The sequence below is a fragment of the Mytilus trossulus genome, chromosome 4 (genome assembly GCF_036588685.1).
Source record: "Mytilus trossulus isolate FHL-02 chromosome 4, PNRI_Mtr1.1.1.hap1, whole genome shotgun sequence".
Classification (NCBI taxonomy): domain Eukaryota; kingdom Metazoa; phylum Mollusca; class Bivalvia; order Mytilida; family Mytilidae; genus Mytilus; species Mytilus trossulus.
In genome coordinates, this window is record NC_086376.1 from 43,287,552 (window position 1) to 43,310,841 (window position 23,290).

General features: G+C 31.9%; 2 protein-coding genes across 2 annotated transcripts; one reads left to right on the forward strand and one right to left on the reverse strand.

Moving 5' to 3' along the window:
• Window positions 1-7,166: 7,166 nt before the first annotated feature.
• On the reverse strand, window positions 7,167-17,963 carry LOC134715332 (phosphorylated adapter RNA export protein-like). The gene is made up of 5 exons (XM_063577441.1): window positions 17,826-17,963; window positions 15,502-16,276; window positions 14,684-14,775; window positions 13,270-13,415; window positions 7,167-9,929 (listed from the first exon to the last, which is right to left on the reverse strand). The coding sequence occupies exons 1-5, from the start codon at window positions 17,889-17,891 to the stop codon at window positions 9,704-9,706; spliced, it is 1,305 nt and encodes a 434-aa protein (XP_063433511.1). The 5' UTR covers window positions 17,892-17,963; the 3' UTR covers window positions 7,167-9,703.
• Window positions 17,964-20,009: 2,046 nt separating this feature from the next.
• LOC134715333 (uncharacterized) lies at window positions 20,010-23,083 on the forward strand. Its single transcript, XM_063577442.1, has 2 exons — window positions 20,010-20,668; window positions 21,429-23,083. The coding sequence occupies exons 1-2, from the start codon at window positions 20,090-20,092 to the stop codon at window positions 21,729-21,731; spliced, it is 882 nt and encodes a 293-aa protein (XP_063433512.1). The 5' UTR covers window positions 20,010-20,089; the 3' UTR covers window positions 21,732-23,083.
• The last annotated feature ends 207 nt before the right edge of the window (window positions 23,084-23,290 follow it).

Sequence of the window (23,290 nt, forward strand, 5' to 3'; positions counted from 1 at the left end):
TGCCATATTATTTTTTTTTTGTAAAAATCAATAAATCTATAAATACGGTTTTATTTCAGGAATGTATATACCAGGGAATAACCTTTTTCAGAGCAGTGAATACTTCATATAAACACCAATACGCTAATAATTCCACCACCTTCTGCACTTGCAATGAAAAACATTGAAAAAATAGGACCCCTACTTCAAAAGTGGTACACATTTCTGCCCTGGCTTGGACCCTCCTATTCTTATCGAATTCGATTCCAAATACTTACGAGAATAAGCTGTAAAAAAATTTATACGATCGGAGGATATGCTTTTTTTTGTACCCATTTTGAATATCACTATTTAATTCCACAGTGCAGACAATCAAAATCCGAAATTCTATCCTTAGACAAAAAAAATATATGTTTCCTATTATTTTAATGTATGAGAACAAAAATGATATGTATTTTTTTTTATTTTTCTAACACAAAAGTGCTTAAAATCAACATTTTTTTCCGTCAGTATTTCGCAGTACTTGATAGAAAATAAATTACAAAAGCGCGCCATTTTTCAGTTGACGTCGGACGACGCAAAATAGTCCAATTTTCGGCGTAGGGCTACTAAGCGCCGCCGAATCACATTTTGGCCGAAAAGGCACATCCGGTTGTCCTACTGATAGTTGTTAATTTTCTTTTAATTTTTGAAAGGTAGCATGAGTCAATTAATATACACATTCACCAAAGTTTCATTAAAGTTGATGTAAGCATGTTTGAGTTCTTGTCTGAAAACTGGAAAATCTCCCCTTTTGAACGATAATTCTTCATAACGTGGAAACGAAAATTCTGATTTTTTTTAAAATTGAAAGGGAGCTTACATCAATAGACATAAACCATTCAAGAAAGTTTCATAAAAGTTGTTGGAAGCATTTTTTTAGTAATTGTCCGAAGTGTGGACGACGGACGGACGTACAGACAACGGTATGAACCATAATAAGTCCTGTCTTAAAAAGTTTGACGTCAGTTAATCATGATATAGGATCGGGATCACACAATTACAATGGAAACGAGATGCGATAATGTTTATACAATATAAAAAAAAAAAAGAAGATGTGGTATGATTGCCAATGAGATAACTGTCCACAAGAGACCAAAATGACACAGACATTAACAACTATGGGTCACCGTACGGCCTTCAACTCCATATATCAAAAAGCATTGATTCACCATCGGTATTTTGTCTTTCACTGAAATTATGACCAATTGTCACATGTAAACTATGCAAAAGTTTCAGTCGAAAGAACAGGAGTGAGTGTCAGTGCCAACAAATACTCCATGGAAACTGGACGTTCCAATTTTGATACAACTGGGTCACTATTTAATAAACCTTATATTAGTAGTGATTCAATCAAAAACCTTAGCATGTAATTAATGCGAAATACATTAAGACGTTACGCACGTTATTGCGTCAATACCGTGCAATCAACCAGTCCACACTTATAAACAGGTTTTCCATAAAATCATAACAGTTAAGTTATAAAAAACTTATATCCATAGACTAGACAGGTAAATACTATTCCAAAAAAAAGTAAAACTTGTTTTATCATATATTACTTTAGTCTAAAGTAAGGACAACATATTGACAAAACGTCAAAAAAATGCGTGTCAGACGTAACAGACTATACGCATAATCACTTTAGCAGCGGTGGTGTAGTTCTTCAAAATAGTGTTACATCCACGAAAATTCGAATGAATGATATGCATCATATATAAAGTAAACAATATTACGGGATATGATTGTGTTTCTGATACGGCAAACGCTATTTTTTGACAAAAACAAATAGTGTTCATATTGGTCAGATTTTGGAAGATGATAAGTTATTAAAATTTAAAGGTTTTAAAATATAAGATTATATGATATTTCGTTTGTGTTAATTCGTCTCACATATGTGCATACATAGACCATATCAAAATCGATTTTTTGGAGCACGCACACTACATATAAAAATGCAACGTTCGGCTTCTGGCAAATGTCTTGCAAGATGTCCAATGTCGGATTTCGTATTTTACAAATACATTGTCATTTGCGACGTTCTTTATTACAAAAATAGATTAGTTGCATGCTAAATAGTCCTTTTCCGCAATTGTGCTTTAACTTAACAATACATCTACATACTTTTTGGTAACTTGCGTAGTCAAAACGACTTCGTTTTCAAAGAAATGAAATGTCTTGCAAGTTTGTCCACTGGACGATTTTCGTACGTTTTCAACGTTGTCGATTCGGGGTATGCTATTTATGGTGGATCATCTATAATACTTCCTCAGATAGAACTTTCTTGATAGTCAGATACTATCAACAAGACCAAATTGTGGACTTTTCAACACGAAAAGAGAATACCCTAGATTTATTGCTTACATCTCATCCTTCATTTAAATTAAGATGCAAACCATTACCATCAATAGGAAACAGCGACCATGACATCGTCCTCCTAGATATGGCTTGTAAACCACTTAAACCTAAACCAGTCAGAAGAAAAATATTTCTATGGAAAAAAGCGGAAATACATAAAATAAAGGAAGATCTACAAAACTTTATAACTACCTTCAAAAACATCAAAGATAGAAGCGTTGAGTCTTTATGGCAGGCATTTAAAACAGCTGTACAAACCACCATAGAGAAAAGAGTACCAACGAAAATGACCCTTGGAAGAAACACTCATCCATGGATCAATACAACCATTAGACGCAAAATAAACCAAAAGCAGAAAGCACACAAGAAGGCGAGAAAAACTAAAAAGGAAAGAGACAAGGATTGGTATAAAAGACTACAACAAGAATTGCAGTTGGAGGTCCGTCAAGCCAACAAGAAGTATATGGAAGAGGTCAGTTCAGACTATAGAGATAATGCAAAGAAATTCTGGTCTTATATCAAGAGCAAAGGTCAGGAATGGACAGGAGTGGCACCGCTAAAAAACAAAATGGGATTTCTGCAAAGTGATAACAAGAGTAAAGCTGACATTTTAAACGACCAATTCCAGTCAGTATTTACCAAAGAAAACCTAAATAACTTTCCAGATAAAGGTAAAAGTCCATACTCCACCATGAAGGACATAAAAATTAGTACCAACGGAGTCCACAAATTATTAAAAAACTTGAAACCGCATAAAGCTACTGGTCCCGATTCAATACCAGCCTTTATACTGAAAGCAGCAGCAGAACAACTTGCTCCTATACTCACAGACCTATATCAAACATCATTGAACACTGGTGAAGTCCCGCAAGATTGGAGAGATGCCAATGTAGTTCCACTTTTTAAAAAAAGACGAAAGGCACCTAGCATCTAACTACAGACCAGTATCTCTAACTTCCATCACATGTAAGGTCTTAGAACATATTGTACATAGCAACATCATGGACCACTTTGACAAAAATAAAATACTAACTGATGCACAACACGGATTCCGCAAAAGACGATCATGCGAATCCCACCTAATCGTAACCATCAACGACATTGCATCGAAATTAAAAAGTAGCGGCCAAGTAGACATCATCCTGCTTGACTTTGCAAAAGCATTTGACAAGGTACCACATCACCGCCTCCTACAAAAGTTGGAATACTACGGCGTCAACCCCAAAACCAATAAATGGATTCGCTCCTTCCTACATAACAGAAAGCAGAGCGTGATATTAGAGGGTGCCGTCTCTTCACAAGTACCAGTACTCTCTGGTGTACCCCAAGGCACAGTCCTTGGTTCATTACTGTTCCTGGCCTACATTAATGACATGCCAGAAACAGCATCTACATCAGAGACCAAATTGTTCGCGGATGACAGCCTTCTCTTTCGTACCATCACCAACCAAGCTGACAGTGAACTTCTACAAAAGGACTTAACAGCATTGGAAGACTGGGAAAACAAATGGCAGATGAGTTTTAATGCCAAAAAATGCCTTGTCATTAGAATATCCCCCAAAAATAGACCAGTGATACAAACATCGTACCATCTTCACGGTCATACTCTAGACACAGAGGAAGCAAGTAAATATCTTGGAGTAACCATCAGCAACAACCTAACATGGGATAAACACATAGACAATACAGTAGGCAAAGGAAACAGAACGTTGGGGTTTATACGTAGAAACCTCAAAGGCTGTACAAAACCTGTAAAAGCAGCTGCATATGTGTCCATGGTAAGACCTGCAGTGGAATATGCAAGCACAGTATGGGACCCAACCGCCCAAAATAAAATCAAGGCAATTGAACAGGTGCAGAAAAGAGCAGCACGATTTGTGAATAACAACTACACAGACCGAACACCTGGCTGTGTCACAAATATGGTTAAAAATCTAAAGTGGGAAAGCCTCGAAGAACGGAGAAAAACAAATAGATTGTGCATGCTATTCAAGATCCAGCATGAACTTATAGATATAGACCGTCACCAATATTTGACCCCGAATGATAACCGGACCAGAGGTAAAAACCGCTTCTTCCAAGAAAGAACAAGTACAGACACCTACGGCCAATCTTTCTTCCCGAGGACAATCAGGGACTGGAACAACCTACCAACAACAGTTACAGCGACCAACACCGTTGAGGGATTCAGAGCTGCCCTGAAGGCATGCTCTGAAAGGAAGTAGGAAAACCAGTTGTAAATAATTTTAATTGTATATTTTTTTTGCGAACGTTTTAAATGTAATTTGTAAATAGCCAAGAGAAATCTTTCTGTGTTGCCCGACACTGCGTAAAGTTTTCGCGCGGAACCATTAACATTCAGCAATGAATCCGGTTCCTTACCTGGAAGAAGAAGAAGACCACAAAGCATCATAAAAAAAAACCGATGACTGGGTTTGCTCGTTTACATGAGGTTCTTAAGTTGTGAAAAAGTTTTGTATCACAAGAGGATAAATCATCTTTATCAAATTTTCAAATTTGGGAAGCGTAAACTGACTGCGATTTTTTTTATTTCTCTGCAATAAGATTCATGTGTATCAATCTAATTAAAATATTGATCTCTGATTACGTTATACTCATATGCAGTATAACGTAATCAGAGATCAATATTTTAATTAGATTGCATGTGTATAGAATTCGAATTGAAAGTGAAAATAAAATTGGGCCTTAAGCGTGGCTATTTACCTCTCCACATCATACAAAGCTTGTAAACATATAAGATGAATTATAATTAACCTGTTTTTTCTGACAATCGTTTAATTTCATAATCTAATTGTACCGCTTTTAAAGAAAGTATAGTGAATTTTACAAGCAAGACCCGTTTAACTTGTTATTCTCGACAAACATTTTATATTAAAGCAAAATATATATCCTCCTCCTTTTCGGATCTAAATGGGAAAACATTGCACTTTGATACGCTTTATGTCAATTCATCTCTGGTAGAGAGTTGTCTCATTGGCACTCCTCATACCGTATATATTCTGTTGTTTGTTGCTTACGTTACCTTCATTGGGAAATATTCAATGCATATTCAGTACAACAAAACAATATAAGAAGTATCCATATTGATGTGCAAAACAAAAATTGCAAGAGAAATACAAAACTTATCCGTTTGAGACGCAATATCGTGCTTAACGTCAAAAAAGATGTGGTATGATTGCCAATGAGAAAAACTCTCCACAAGAGACCAAATGGCACAGAAATTAACAACTAAAGGTCACCGTACGGCCTCTAACAATGTGTAAAGCCCATACCTCAGTTTTTTCAATACCACATGACAAAGGAAAGGGGACAATTAATCTCCAAGGAAATCAGCTTTGCCAATTCTGGTACAATTTTCCAAATATTAATGACCAGTGATTCCCCTTAAACTGTCCTTATCACATTATTTCATGTAAACTATGTTAGGGTTTTTGTCAATAGGCCATTGACTGTAAGGGTGGGATTATGCAATCTCTATTGAAATCAGATGTGTCAAAGCTTATACAATGCATACAAAATATCATTGACCTATCACTAGTGATTCCCCAGAAATGAAATTGACCTCATCATAAACTACTAGTATCACATTGTTGCCATCATTGGCCCCCAAAAACAGCTCACACAAGTCTTGGTTCTTCAACTACATCGATGAGAGAGAAAACACTTGCTTTTATCAATTAAAGGGGACATCCCTGCTTCAAGCATGAAAATATTGTTCATTCATTTGTAAAATAGTTCACAAAAAATCTGAGCTACTAAACTGTCGTGACGAATTCACTTTTTTAAATTGAAGAAATTGGTGTCTGGTAAAAAGATGGATTGGATTTTGAAATAACTAGACAAAGAAGCTCTTGTTGTAACCTGTTGTCATTTATGTCATCTCGTGAAGAGTTGTCTCACTGGCAATCACACCACAATTTCTCATTTTATATACAAGTAGCTATAACTACAGGCACATGTCCAGTTTCTATTCTGTAGATGCTTTTCAACATTTGTGTTAGATTGTGGGTTTTCAAATGTTTGTTTTGGCTATCACTGAAGAAATGTATCAATTGTTCAGGTCATATCAACTCAAGTTAAATCATTAAACCACCCCTAACATACAGCCTATTTAGTTCTATTGGTTTGATTGACATTGTTTTTAAACAGGTATAATTTTTATACATGTAAAATTAATTTTTATTATTTCTCTTTGTCTCATTGGCAATCATACCCCAATTTTTCTTTTCATAAACTAGTAAATCTAGCTACATGTATGTGTCCAGTTTCTGTCCTGTTCAATTATAGCTGCTTTTTTACGTTTGTATTTGATTGTGGAATTTCATTTGTTTTGTCTTTGGTATCACTCAAGAACTGTCAATTGTTGAGATCCTAGCAATTCAGTTAAATCATTAAAACACTCCTATCGACCATTTAAAACAGCCTATTTTGTATTTTGGTTTGGTTGACATTGTTTTTCATCTGAATAATTTTTCTATGATTAAATTCTTATTCTTGTTCTGGCCCATTTGGCTATAAAGTTGAAGGTGTCAATTTTGTCAAATAATTTTTGCACGATTTCAATCTGTTGACTTGATTGTCAGATTTTTCTTCTGGAACCATTTCAAATATGTTACTTATAAAACAAAGAATTCAAAACACTTCAAAATTGACTAGTTTAAAAATAGAATAACATGTCTACCATATCTGATCTTTGTTTCTTTTCAACATTTGGATGTCATAGAGTATGATTTGAAATCATTATCAATACCAGTAATCTGCATAGAATCATACAATTTTTAGATTTTTATTCAATAAATGAAAATCATACAAATAAATCTACATCTTACAAATTTCAAACAAAGTAAATATTTTTTTCTAGATTTCTAAGTCATTCACATTGAGAAGGAATGCTTATATAAAGATTTGGAATCTAATATACAAATAATTTCAGCTATATTAAATTCACAGCCTGCAAATTAGAAAATTCTCTTGCATTATTATATTACAATCATTAATATATACTACAATAATGATAATTATTATCTTTATTTCAAGAGTATATATACTCAATATGTACAAACATATTCTTCCTCAAGTAGCTCAATAATGAGCAGGTATATATATTGGTGATTGTCATGATTGTTTTAAGAACTTATCTAGCCTAGGTTTCCAAATCTATATAAGTGAAGTACAAGTAAAAATATTTTGTTTAATCTGCAATCCAAATAAAAATAAGAAGGTGCAAAAAAAAATAATTTCCAAAATATAACCGTTTGTTTATAAGCCAGATACATACCTTGAAAGCCTGGCTTTTATGCTTATAAAAGTAGCTCTAACAAAGTAATTGATCACTAAATATATATGCCAATAAAAATAACATTCTTAAGAATTTTAAACAGTAGTTTTTTTATTTTATTTTGTGATAAATATATGTACTATGTAGACATGTATCTTGGTGCAGTCTAGCTTCTGTTTTTCATTCTAGCTAAAAAGCTTTCAGTGTCAACAAAGAAAATTGAGAATGGAAATGGGGAATGTGTCACAGAGACAACAACCTAACCAATAGCAGAAAACAGAATACTAAGTCTCACAGACATATTCTATTGAACAGTAAATATAGATATCAAACAAACAAAAATTCCTAAAATTTCCAAGACAAATAGACAAAGTAATACAATACCTATGAAAATACCAGTTACCCCTGATTAATCATATGCACAGGCTAAAAGCATGAATACATGCATGAAAAAGAAAAACCTTTGGGTCAATTACTTTCAAAAAAACATTGTAGAAATTGGAAAATTGGCCTCCAAAAATTAAAGCACTTTCTCAGAGCTGTTGTTCAATATTCTTTTTAGACAGACATCCTAAAAATTATGATCAAATTGCAATGCAAATTTTATTACAAAACATGTGTAAATTCTAAAAAGATCTATACTTTTATCTTTAATTACAATATTCATTACAGACTGAGTACAAAAAGAATTTGAATTCATATCAAAATCTAAAGTAATAATTCAGAGAAAGACACGGATAACATGGCATCTCTACAAGAAATGGTTGAAATTGCATATGAGAAAAATTTAATTTGAACATAATTCAGTGTTTAAAACAGGAATTATTACATATAATAATATGATGACAGCAAAAATCAGTTACGAAAATGAGAGATTATTTCAGACTGATTATTCAAAATCAAAAGCATTCATTTTGAAAACTGCCCTTCTAGAGTGATTTAAAACATTATCACATTTTGTCTTTTACATTAAATTGAGACATCAATTCGCCAATGTTCAAACACAGTGAATGTTAGTCATTATTTGCAACTGTACTGCCTTTAACAATGAGGAAAATCATTCTGTATATTTGGCTTTAAAAGGCCACCACATGAAAACTATAAAACAATTACCGGGGTAAATTGAAACTAACAGCCTAATTGGTAACAAAACAATTTACAAAAAAAAAAAGAAGACAAACATGAACTTACAACAGTCACTGAACTACAGGCTCCTGAATTGGGACAGGCATAGAAAGACTGGATATTTCTTTGAAGTAAAAAAAGTAGACCATGCCATTTTCTACCCTTTATTAAAAAAAGCTCTATTAAGAACTCTGTAATCCAGTAAATATAATGTAATGTACAAATACATACAACAATAACAACATATAGAAATGTGCTCTCTAATATATATAATATAAAAGAAAAATACTTAATACAACAGACAAATAAACAATACAAAATCATCATATAATATAACTAGAGGTTTTATGGGACATGTAATTTTGACACCTGGCACCTCTACATGATATATATTCAGCATGCTTTGTAGTGAAAGACACCCACCTTTTTGGGGATAATTCTTTTACAAGGGAAAGTATAAGAACACTGAATATATAATTATTCGTATTATGCAACAAAGCTTTCATTATGAATAGATCTACTATGTTTCACCAACAATTGTGTTCATAATTATAAGTCATTACAAATTTCTATTAAGTGAATAAGTGAGTTATATCCCAAAATTATGTCTTTGCAAATTGCAAACTTTGCTGAGAAATTATGATCAAAAGTTGTGTTTTATCCTCTATGTTCAATTCATCACAACTTTCTCCAATGTGAGTTGGTTGAAGGAGTCCTCCAATAAAATACTGTAAAAATAGTTCAAAAGTAATTTTTGAAAAAAAAAAAGTTTTAATGGAAGATTTCTTGGAATTACACAGAAAATGGATAACAAGCTAAAATTAAAGACAATTTTTCACATTTTCTGTATCTTGGATTTGGGCTGAGCTAGCAAGGTATAAAACAAAAATGAACACTTCTTTTTCTTCATGACATTTCATCTCCAAGAATAACATCTAATTGTTCTTCCTCTTGGTTCAAGAAGTCCTCATCATTACTTGTATTCAATTTCTTTTCTACATCTCCTGTCTCCATTTCTCCTTCATCAATATCCTTCTTTTCTTCCCCTTTTTTCTCTTTTCTTCCTTTATTACCACTTTGCAGAAGACGATTCTGGGGAAGCATTTTCATCATTCTTCTTTTTTCCCTTTGTCTACAAAAAATACAAATAACATATAACATGTTTAACTTCTTTTAATAAATTTCAAGCTCTTCAGTACTGTAAACTCAGAAATATTTGCCCTCATTTTGCCATTTTTGACTTAAATGCGATGTTAATTTTTGCGACATTGAAAAAAGTCTTGTTTAGTTTAAAAAATATAAAATTGAAAAATGCAGGTTTAAATTATTGCGTTTATGACCCTGTCAGTCCTCCAAGTTAAGTTACGTTATTTATTCACACATGTGCATGCTTATATATACATATATGTAATTGTAAATATATATTTTCTCTGTAACTATGACATGTAGTTTTGTGAGAATAGAGTTCATTCATTCATTCATTTTTTGTCATAATAAAAGCATCGCAATAATTTCTGAATCTACAGTATTCAAAATCTCAAGAGTTTCTATTGGATAATGGAATTTTTATCCATATCATCTGTATATTATCCCACATGCTGTCTAATTCTTAAACAACATGATTTAACATCTTCTGTCACAGATATTGTCAATTAAACAGAATGCCCAAAAAACTTGTCAATAACCTTTAGGAAATACGAGGAAAAAGTATGTACAGATTCTCATTTTTCCTGGCAGCTGTTTTCATATTGCAAAGGGAAAGAACAGAGCTCCAAATTAAATATCCCCTTGTTGCATATAATTTATCTGTGAAAGTGAATTACTTTTAAATATTTTAATATTTTTAACGTTTTAATTTTTTTTATAAAAATCTTTAAAGAAATGAAGGCTTGAGAGAGCTTACAAATAGATATAGGAAGATGTGGTGTGAGTGCCAATGAGACAACTCTCCATCCAAATAACAATTTAAAAATTAAACCATTATAGGTTAAAGTACGGCCTTCAACACGGAGCCTTGGCTCACACCGAACAACAAGCTATAAAGGGCCCCAAAATTACTAGTGTAAAACCATTCAAACGGGAAAACCAACGGTCTAATCTATATAAACAAAACGAGAAACGAGAAACACGTATATATTACATAAACAAACGACAACTACTGTACATCAGATTCCTGACTTAGGACAGGTGCAAACATTTGCAGCGGGATTAAACGTTTTAATGGGCCCAAACCTTCTCCCTTTTTCTGAAACAATAGCATAACATCACAACATATAAAAACATACGATAAAATATCAATTAGCAGACTTAACGCAATCAAAAAACGTATGATTACACAAAGAACGAATAAATTTGATCTGCGATATCTGAATACAAATGCACAGTTAATTAAATATTAGAGACAAACAGTCATGACCAAAAGGCTATCAAATAAATTCAAACACACTGAGAAATATTTAACCAATCAATGTTCACTTTAGAAAAAAAACCGTTTTTTTATAATCTTGAAGTTTATACAAATGTTGTAAGAATAAGTGAAAAATTGAAGATATTACAAATAATCAAAGCTGGTATACAGCCAAGATCCATATAAATAAAAAATGACAAAAAAGCATTATAAACAGTATCAACAGGTCGAATTAACAAGAAAATACGATTTGAGAGTACTCGCAGTTACTGACAGCTAGTTAAAAGCCAAAACCAATTAATAGTAAAAAATCATGCATCAGAGACTAAAATCGACTAAAACACATCACAGGGATTTAGTATTTTAACGTCATTAATAGTCAAAGAAGACATGACTTGTGCAATGCCAAAAATAAATGTATCGACAGGTAGTAGTATAGTGAAGAGCGACTTCTATAGAAATAAAAGTTAACGTGGCTGTGTCCCCTATACATCTCGCCTCAAAAGATAATGAAATTTAGTTATGTTTTAATTTGCTAATGACAAAATCAATATTAGTGCCAATGTGAACTATATTCAGAGATCTAATTACAATATTGGTACGATAACCCTTACTTATAAGTTTGTTCAAAGGTTCGATGAGTTTACAAGGATCACATAGTGATTTCCTCGCTTTAAGTACAATATTACCATAAAATTTAGGATGAGAAATACCATTTTTAATAAGCTTTCTACAGGTATAGCCAAATTTACTAATCAAATCTTTGTATCTATGAAAGAATTTAGTAAAAGTTTTAAGTAATTTATGGTATCGAAATCCCTGACACAACAATTTACCAGTGATGCATTGATTACGTTCGTTAAAATCTATGACATCAGAACACACACGGGCAAACCGAACGAGTTGCGATATATAAACACCGTATGATGGAGTCAAAGGCACATCGCCGTCTAAAAAAGGAAAATTAACAATAGGAAATGAAAAATCGTCTCTTTTGTCGTAAATTTTAGTGTGAAGTTTCCCGTTTGAAATTGAAATGTCTAAATCTAGAAAAGGACAACTGCTGCTGTTTATGTTAGATTTAGTTAAAGTAAGTTCGTTTGGGTAAATTTCTGAAGTATATTTAGAGAACTCTGGATTATTCAACGAAAAAATATCATCCAGATAACGGTAGGTATTTTTGAATGTATCAACCAAATGTAACAATGATGGGTCTTTACTGAGTTTGGTCATAAACTGAGATTCATAGCAATATAGAAATAAATCTGCTATTAAAGGGGCACAGTTGGTGCCCATAGGAATACCTACTACCTGACGTCCACTTTATCGCCGAAACGTACATAAATGTTATCAAGCAGAAAGTTTAAAGCTTCAATCATATCCTCACATTTCCAGTAAGTGTATCTAGCATACTTTCCTTTTTCGTTACAGAAAAAGGCCTTAAACGAGTTACAGCAAATAAAATTACAATGAGATTTTTCGAAAGACCATTTTATCAAATACAAAAACTTTTTCTTTATAAGCATGTAATTAATATTTCCAAAACAAATAGATAATAGGCACTGATTTTCAAACATGTCCCAGATATTGCTGATATAAATCTTTGACGTAAATTTCATAAATATCTGTCCAGAATTCTACACATGATAGCACTTATCATGCAATTCTAATTTTTCATTTCTAAGGGACATAACTCTTGAACAAATAATTTGTCCCCCTTGTTACAGAGTGAGACATGGTTGATAATAACATTAAATGTGTCATTTGTCATTTCATAAAATGAGAGGCACATCTTTTGCTTATAGGAAATAATCATAAACAATTCTATGCATTATGGAGTAAGATAAAAAAAAAAGTGCCTCCCTTTGCCCCTACATTCATTTTCTGGAACAGAACGATGAACAATAGTTACAATTTTTATTTCTTTTACTAATCAAAAGGAAAATCAGCAATCAAGTTTCACCCAACAACTCCTCTAAATCATTGTTACAATTTCAATTTTATTACTGCCTAATGAACTTTCAAAATAAGTGTTCACTAACAGAACAACCATAAAATTGCAAACCTTTTCTTTGATTCTATTTTCAATTCCTTTTGATATTTCTTTTGTTCTTCGGCAAATATTTCATCCACCATATCTTTGGAAACGTTTTTATCTTGTTTAATTAGCTGTATATAAACACCACCTGGAGTTCGTCTTCTCTTCCCATCCTACAATTTGTTTTAAAATAACAAAATAAGTTTATATAAAATTTAAACTATTTGTGTGGATGCAGATTTTCATTCATTTAGAAAAATCATTTGTTAAAACCGTGTTAAGTTATTAAAATTATATTACCTTTCAACATTGTTCAATGTTTCAGTTTGTTATAAAAAAAAAAAAAGGTTTTTGGCTCACTTCAGTTTAATTAAGAAATAATTGATGCAAGCTATACTTTATTGTAGTTTTAACATGGTTAGGCATTATATTCGTGATTTATTTTTTTCCGAGCGATAGTGAGGGCTAAGATAACACAAATATATTGCCTACCCTTGTGAAAACTACAATAAAGTATGTCTTGCATCAATTAATTCGATTCTGGTTTGGACAATTAAGGTTATTTTTATGTCCAATATGTATAAGTGTAGAACGTTTGTGTAGGCTCTTCCATGAACCTCCTTTTTTTTGTTTGTAAACAAGCAAAGGACTTGCAATGTGATTTTTCAGAGGGAGGAGTTTTTAACAGCCAGCATGATGGTTGTCGTATTTTGGTCAGATATGTCAATTTCCAATTGCAACACATTACAGTCATAATAAATGAATAAGTAACAAAATGTGCATCATTTAATAGTTTGGAAGTATTTTAAGTTTAATAATGAAATATATTGAATGGATGTTAATTTGATCGAATTCATTATTTTGCAGTAGTCAATATACGCATGTGCAAACACACTATATTGGATTTAGAGCATGGGTTTATTTACAAAGCGAAAGAAGCATGTCATATTAGAATCTACTATTCTACATAAGAACTGGAGGAAAATGCCTGTACCAAGTCAGGAATATAAGTTGTTTTTCATTCATTTGATGTGTTTGATGAGGTTATGATTTGTCATTTGATAAGCATGGACCTTCTGTTTTGAATTTCCTCATGATCAGATTTCTTTATTTTTGTGATTTAACTTTTTCCAAACGGATTTACTTTGGATCTACATGATCTATGTGTCTTTCCCTGCATGTAAGAACAGTTACATGTCCTTTTTGAGAAATGTAATTACATTTATAAATTGTCTTGAACACAAACATTTTTTTAGTATGTAGACCCAAACATTTTCAATGCAGCAGGAAAAAATGTTGATTTTTATCACACAAGATAATACATTGTAATACCTTGAATAAAACATTCATGGTGACCATGCTGTGTAAAACATGTAAATGGCTATGAACAGTATTTATGAGGAAATAACAAACATTTGGAGTTTAAATTGTTTTAACTTACAAAAGTTTTCATACCACCTTCTTCTTCTATGTCTTCTGTAGCATACATCAACTCTATTGCCTTCTCTTTTCCAATCACACCTAGGATACGCTCTGAAATGAAAAACTATTTCTTGAATCATTTAAAAAAATATATATATATAAGTATTATAGTACATGTACATGTAGTATGGTGAGACTGGTGACCTATAGTTGTTAATTTCAGTGTTGTTTGGTCTCTTGTGGAGAGTTGTCTCATTGGCAATCATACCACATGTTCATTTTTATATTGAATTGTTTTTGACTCATTCATAAAACATCATGTACATCATGTACTATTATAACTTACTAATTTTGCAAAAACAATTCTGTGTCTATTCATATCTTAACTTACACAAACCAAGTTAAAGTCATACATAGGAACAAGTTTTGATTAAAATTATTAGCATGCTAATGTTAAATTACTTGACCAATGCATCATAAAAATACTCAACTAAGCTATCTGTACTTGTTCTTCAAATTTGTTACAAATCCAGAATGTCATGAATGTAAAATCAACATTTTTTTTTTATTTCTGTGATTGTTCATTTAAAATTTGGACGGCTAATTTACTTTAAGGTTCTTAGTTTACCAGTTGCAACCTGATCATGTTGATTTACTATCAACTCGGAATCATGTACATGTAGCATACATGTATAACTGTGATTATTCTATGAATAATAAATCCCCTCATATACATTTGTACATTATATTTTATATTGATACACATCCCAGATGATACAATTATTTATTTATTGGATAGACATACATCTAGGTGGTCATAAGTAAAATCTTTCATACCTACGAGATGAGGTTTTCCTTCGTGCAAATTTTCAACAATTGTTTGAACTACAATTTCATCACTGTCGCTTGGATTACAAGTACGGTAACGTTTCTGTCTTTTATTACTATGGTTATCATGGTGTTTGTTATGCTGCTTTTTACGACGTTTATATCCACTTTTATTACTATCTTCTTCATTGTCAGAGTCAATTACTTTTTGATATGGGTCCACACTGTCTGGTTTCTTACTCGTTTCTTCATCAAAAGGTCTATCATCATCATGGGCTTGTAAATAATCATATGCTTCAACATTTCTATAACTGTTTAGAACATGATCTTTCCTCTCCACACCTATTGACCCCATGGTTTGTGTTAAAGTTTGTTCAGTCAGAACTGAGCCCCAAACATTATTCGACTGTTTGCGCTTTTCCCCTGAATTAAAGTTTATATTTCTTCCTGATACTGCTCCATTTTGAGAAACACCATTTGTAGATGCCCTTATTGGTGACTTTATAACACTTGACAATTGAACATCTTTATTGTCCGTCTTATTAGAAAAATATTTTGACTTTTTCAATTTCCACAAATCAGTGTCTTCGTCACTTGAAGCAGAGGAGTCATCGTCATGGTCACTATTACTCATCAATGTACTTCTCTGACGATATGCATTATTCGTGTTATTTCCAGAATCAGATGGGCGTGTTATAACAGTATATGTATCTAGAAGATCTGGCTCAGGTTCCTTGTCACTAGCCTCTTCTTCAGATGATGATTTCTTACTTTCTTCATTGTCCTGCAAATTGAAATGAAAATCAAAGAAATGAAAGGAATGCATGGAAAATGATAAATCACATACATGTACATCATAATCAATAGCCCATCAAGAATTACTTTAAATTTCACAACTTACATCAGTGTACTCATGGTACTGGTGAAACTTAACTAATATACATTTTCCATTTTAACAGGAAAATATTGTTATTTTGTCTTAGACAAGGTTAAATTTAAGGCATGAAAAAAATCCCAATTAGCATGATTAGGATTAGCTGCAGAACCGAAGCTCTTAGGTCCTTATGTTATTTTTTGACTATATGCAGTCCGCAAATAGTCAAAAAATAACATAAGGACCTAAGAGCTATGGTTCCGCAGCTAGATTAGGATAAAAATTTGATGTTCTAGGGACCCATTTGAAAAACACCTGGAATCTCTTTCATCCACAAATGTTTGATTGTTTGATTGTTAATAATGTTAATCTCATTTTCTATTTTCAGTCATGAAAAATTACATTAATCATTGTTAATTAAACACCATTGAGGCCAAAATAAAAAATAGGTTTGTTTGCCCAAACACTACCTACCCAGAAAAAAGCTGCCAACTCAAATTCTTTTATTGTCCTGATTTGAAGAAGTTTTTTTTTAATCAAATAGGCATGAAGGCTTACTAACATCTGATACTTCAATTTCTTTTTTTGAAGAAAAAAAAAGAAAATGCCTACCTACCTACCCATTGTCTCAACCTTTGGGTAGGGTTTGGGCAAACCAAAATATTTTAAAGTGTGGCCTGAAAGTCAAATGAAAATTTGTTTAAAGTCTTAACGAGGACTTATCACCAACATCTTACGGTACAAAGCAGTCCAGTAAATCTGCCCAAATACTTCACCATGTTCACTAGTTTTCAAAATTAAAATAAAATTGCAGACAATTTTTTTTCAATAGGGACGTACAAGGAAGGGAAGTAGCCTATGGAGTTACCTGACAGAGAATTACCGGATTTGACTGTAATATATACGTCCTTGGTCTAAATACACCTTTTTGCTATTTGTCTGCCTGTCATTACTGATCATCACATACATGGCATAATTCCCGTAAAATTTTGACATTATATAACATGTTTAAATACAAAATATCTTCATTGTTCATGTTGTTGTATGACGTCAATAGTTCAAGCCGGACAGATTCTCTAGTCCGCTAGGAATTGTGATAAGGTGTATCATGGGCTGATCAGATGCACTCTTTTATAAGTTTTATTAAAAATGACTTTTTGTTGAGCAATATTCCTTTTCAAAACAAACTTCTTACATTATTTATTGCCTATATATATGTTTATATGTGTGTGGATGGTGTGTTAATAAAATACGTAAAACTGTGAGTATATCGACTGTGACAAAACTGGTTATGTGGCCGAAACGACATGTGACCGAACTGGTTGCGAGACCGAAACGTCTAAACGACGAAAGCCAAATTAACAACGTATTATCATCGTTTCTTTTGTCTACGAGCAAGCTAAACTTAATATTTTTTGTGTGTATCATTTGAAACGATTTAATGTGTACATATTGCAACCTTATTTTTTTGGTCGTCTCCATCAGAATCCAGAATTTCACCCTCCTCAAAATCGTCCTGTTCCATGCTTCACACCTTTTACAATCTGGTACTTGCAGTAAAACAGAAGGTATAAAAATGCATTCTCAGACCGGAAACCAGATTTAGTTCTTTATTTCCTCCTTTCGAAAGAAGAAAAAAGTTTTGACATCACAGATTAGTTAGTGTTAATTATTTTTATGTTGACTTTAAAGTAACTATTATAATTATACATTATTCATGTTATCATACACGTTCACAGGCCTTTGATTTATTTTCTGGCAGATTTGAATGGGTTTAAAAATTGGCTAACAGTTGAAAGGATACAACTTGTGGTATCCAAGTTTTTGGCAGGAGTTGTGAAATTTTTGTTTTTAAATAATATGCTTGCTGATGAGGCTGCTCAAAAATCGAACACACAGGTATCAGACTGTGAGTGAGTGAGCAAGACACTTACCTGAATATGCAATGTGTGTACATGTTGTTTTTTTTTTAAATTTTCTTCTGAAATCTTATTTTCCCCCTTTCATTGCCTTTATTCATGTTCTTTCACCAAACTGAAAAATGCCAAATGGGCATATTTGATTGATACATAATGTGTTGATACAATATTAAATGTCCAGTTGCAAGTACTTCATGCATTTTCAGGACAAGACCGTGTTTACAAAGAGTACTATACATGTAGCATTTTCTTATTATAGAAAATGACATGATAGTCCAAATAATTATGACATCTTGAAAGTCTATCTCAATGAGGATTGAGGGCACACTGTAGTTACTGGTTAAAATACACCTTATCGCTATTTGTCCGCCATTACTGGACATCACACAGGGTCCCGTAAAATTTTGACGTCATGATTCAAAATATCTGACGCCACAATGGAAAAGTGATTGTTGTATGACGCCAATAGTTCAAGCGGAACCGATTCTCGGGTCAAGCGGGAATAGCGATAAGGTGTATAGAAGATACTGTCAGAAATTTGCAGTTTTATCAATAATTTAATATTTGATACATTGTATGCTACATGTATACTCTATATATTTTAGAAATATTCTTTTTTAAAACACAAAAAGTTAATTAGGGTACCCTTAAGCTTGTTTATGTTTTGCGCTGATCACCTACATGATTCTTCTTCTGACGACAGACTAAAAACAATAATATTTTTTTCAATTTAATACTGGTAATTCATGTAATTTCTTGATTTCTTCAGTTTTTTTTATTTCGACCCCTCTTTTATAAACATGATAAAAGTTGGATGAAATTCAAGGATAACATGGATAAGTTGATATAACTTGGATGAAATTCAAGGATAACATGGATAAGTTGATATAACTTGAATGAAATTCAAGAATAACAGGGATAAGTTGATATGACTTGGATGAAATTCAAGGATAACATGGATAAGTTGATATAACTTGGATGCAAGTCAAGGATATGTTTTTAAAAGTTTGGTTGAATATCAGCATGATAATTTAGGCCTTGCAGAAGATTACAAAAAGAAAGTCATATAAGCACCAAAACAGCTATATGTTTACATATTGCATAGAACTTTCAACATGTTTAACATGTTTTCAAAATTCAGCTACATTCAGGTCAGACATGTCAGACACTGTGACGTCATAAAACAGTAAAAAAAATTACATTATTGTCCAAAAATTGTCAATATTTAGTCAAAATATGTATAAGTAACTGCTTTACTATAATAGATATTTTATACACTTCAAAGTCTCTGTAAATACATTTTGAAGCCAAAATATCAATGAAGAGGTCAAATCAAAGCTATTTTTATCAATTTTTTTGCTGCTTTACTCTAAATGCCATATGAACACATCATGATGAATGTGAGAAATTAGAAACCTGAACACAATATTTAACATGTTTAAGGCCAAAATGTAAGACAAATTAAAAAGTTTTTATGCTGATGTTCACAAACTAATTTCATAATAAACATCTAAAAATGTTTTTTGGTTGATGGATAATACAAAAATAGTGGTCTTGTCATAGATGAACCTTCTCCTTTATCTACATCTATTAAATATCAGTGCAATATTTGCAGAATATATATTTCTAACATACATGTACATTTTGTACATGATGTACATGCATTTAATACTATTGTTTTTCTTTTTCTTTTCAGTTTGCCATGCCATATATATATACATGTATATATATGTATATATACCTCTTAGACAAACACATTGAATGAAACTAATATGAGCATACATATTTACATGAAACTTCTATAATGGAAATTCATGTACAACAGAGGTCATCAGAATGGTTTGAGTTGAGAAAATCTGTCCAGCTGACTGCATCAAACTTTGGCGAAGCTTTGGGTGTAGGTCGAGGTAAACCATATGATTTTCTTGTTTATTACCTCACAGAAGAAGAGGAAGAAGAGACATCTAGTTCAGCTCAGCATGGTATCAACATGGAAGTTGTCATTAGTGAAATGTACCAGATTTTAACAGGAAACCAGACAAGAGAAACTGGATTTTGGATACCAGCAAAGGGAGACTACTTAGAAGGTTTAGTTGGAGTATCTCCTGATGCTGTTGTTTTAGATAATACAAGGAAACCAGTCGGTCTATGTGAATTTAAAGCACCTGTCTTCTCATTGTATGGACAAAATGCTCCACATGGCATACCTAGACATTATATGGCTCAAATACAAGGTCAGATGGGTGTCTCGAAATTACCTTGGTGTGACTTTCTGGCTGTCTGTGTGAAAACCAAAAGTCTTATATTAAAACGGGTGCATTATTGTCAAGATTATTGGGGTAATGCTTCAAAGATGCTGAAGGAATTTTGTCTTGCAATAAAGGTACTGTTATCAGTTATAATCAAAACATTTTTTTGTTGAGCCTTCAACTTTTGTTGAAAAAGCAAGACATATCCTACATCCCGTCAGCTGTGTCCACAAATATTCTCTGTATGTTAAAGTTTTTGAAATTTAAATAACTTTCTTAAACTACCCTGGATTTCTACCAAACATGCCAAACTTGGACAAAAGCTTGTTTATGATCAGAAAATGTTATCCAGAAGTAAATTTTGTAAAAAATAATTCCTGTTTTAATATCTGTATTTTACAATGTTTACTGCAAGTTAACATTTCATGATCATCATGATCATGGTGGTTAAAGTTTTTAAAATTTTGATAACTTTCTTAAACTATCCAGGATACATGTATGTAAAATGTGTCAGAAATGTCACTGAAAGATTGACTGAACATGCACTTACAAAAAAGAAGATGTGGTATGATTGCCTTTGAGACAACCATCCAAATGAGACCAATTGCAAATGAAACAAAAATTAACAACCAGCTGTTAATTAAAAACTGTAGGTAACTGTATGGCCTTCAATAATGAGCAAAGTCCAAACTACATAGTCAGCAATTAAAGGTTCCAAAAAGACAAATGTAAAGCAATTCAAACATGTCAAACGAGAAAAATTACGGCTTAATTTTTATAAATGATGTTACACAGCAACAAACTAAAACCACTGAATAAATGAATAACATGCTTGTTTATTCATGTATTTATAAAGCATTTCAAAACAATTCTTTGTCCTTTCATATATAACAGGAAGCCAGACAGAATGCAGGCAACATAGAAAAGCTAAACAATGAGTTCATCAACCAGCTGAAGCAAAAAGGAACAAACTACTCTAAATTTCTCAGTGGAGAATCAAGTATACGCGTGGAAAACCTCCTGAAACTAAATACCAATAACAAAACCTTTGCTGGCCCATCAGATGTTTGGTTTACGTTTGATTGTTTAATGGGTAATCACATAGATTTCCCTCCTGCTACAAGAGACTTTATAGATCACAGAATTAAAGAAATTGACAGGGAGATTAGGTTCAAAGATCAACAATCTGAGACATAAGTTATTTTATATGTGAATAGAGAAATTTGATATTTTTTGTTATAGAATTGTTCTGTGGCAGCTTGACTTATATCTACTAGATCTGTTATTTTGTCAAATGTATTTGCAAATGGTGTACTTAAAAGATAATTTAAATTATTTGTAAATTATACAATAGCTATCTGATTATGTAACTGAAGAATATCTTATATTAGGATATAAGTAAAAATAGCTTACTCTTTCAAATATTATTAAATGATATTTTTTTATTACTATTTTATAAAAATATTACAGAAAATGTAATTACAAAAATGTATGTACAAAGAATTTTAAAATAAAACATACATGCTTGTTAGCTAGGTGAACCATTAAATCAATAAAACCTTTGTTTTCTACCAAGTTAAAGAATTGCAAAAGTTAATGCTAACCAATCAAGTTGTGAGACAGGTGTAAGAGAATCACTGAATAAAACAGGAAAAAGATGCAATTTAATACATGAATCAAAACTTGATTGATACCTGGCAATAATTATTATTTTACTGCTAATTCATAATCCTTTATTTTGGTTTCATATCTGCACATTTGAAAATAATTGATTCAAAAGTAAAAATTAAAACAAAAGGTAAAATGAATTTTGAAATTAAAAGTTTTGTGACTGCTACATTTGAGTAAACAAACCATTAATTGTCACATAAATTCTAAACAGGATGTTAATTGAGGAGTTGTCATTTCAGAAAAGTACAAATTGTTTACATTTGTTGTTTTGTTCAAAATCTAAAGCAAATTAAATCAAAGCGATCACCTTTTGAATTAAGAGTTATAAGTTAAAAAAAATGTATTCCAAGGGCCATAAAAGTACCGTAGAGGTTTAGCAAGCTTAAAAACCAGAATTCTGTACCAAGTCAGGAATATGACAGTTGTTATCCTTTCATTTGATGTGTTTGCAGCTTTTGATTTTGCCATTTGATTAATGACTTCTGTTTTGAATTTGTGTAAATTGCAATAAAAGCTGAATCAACCAATCAGAATAAAAAGTTGGCAAGTGTAGATTTATTTATAAAATATATCTGGGTTTTTGAAGGTTCCTAGTAATTATGCAATCAAATATATATGCTGTTGTGATCACATGAAAATCAAAAATACCATTCATCTACTGTAAATTTTGTTAATGAAAACTGCTTTGATGCTGCATAATGAAATACCAATTGCATTTTTAAGATGTTATCAGGGTCATTAATTGTAATCCTACATTTATTCTTATTGTAAAATTTTACAAATGTCATGAATGTAATAAGAAAAACATTACAATTGGTAAATTGTATACGCTTCAAAATTGTGATTTATTTTAATATCTCCATCTTTTTTTCCTGATTAAGTAAGGCCACACCAATTTAATTTCTTGTTCTACGGATTTTTGGACTCCAAAAATTGGGGCGAGCGAGCGATTTGAAAATTTTAATAAAAAAATAATTAATTTGCAAATTTTTGAGGCGAAGCTTAAAAAGTAAAGGCGAGCGATTATAATTTTTTTTTGTAAACCTAAAAAAGTAGGTTTTGACCATATTAAAACTTGATTTATC

What these genes read in the sequence shown, in the direction of transcription:
- LOC134715332 (XM_063577441.1), bottom strand. Translation starts at nt 17,891, where the DNA reads ATGGAACAGGACGATTTTGAGGAGGGTGAAATTCTGGATTCTGATGGA. An exon ending in GAGACGACCAAAAAAATAAG is followed by an intron (nt 16,277 to 17,825) that starts GTTGCAATATGT and finishes TTCAATTTGCAG; the next exon opens with GACAATGAAGAAAGTAAGAA. An exon ending in AAGGTGGTATGAAAACTTTT is followed by an intron (nt 13,416 to 14,683) that starts GTAAGTTAAAAC and finishes AACAAATTGTAG; the next exon opens with GATGGGAAGAGAAGACGAAC.
- LOC134715333 (XM_063577442.1), top strand. Translation starts at nt 20,090, where the DNA reads ATGGAAATTCATGTACAACAGAGGTCATCAGAATGGTTTGAGTTGAGA. An exon ending in AATTTTGTCTTGCAATAAAG is followed by an intron (nt 20,669 to 21,428) that starts GTACTGTTATCA and finishes CATATATAACAG; the next exon opens with GAAGCCAGACAGAATGCAGG.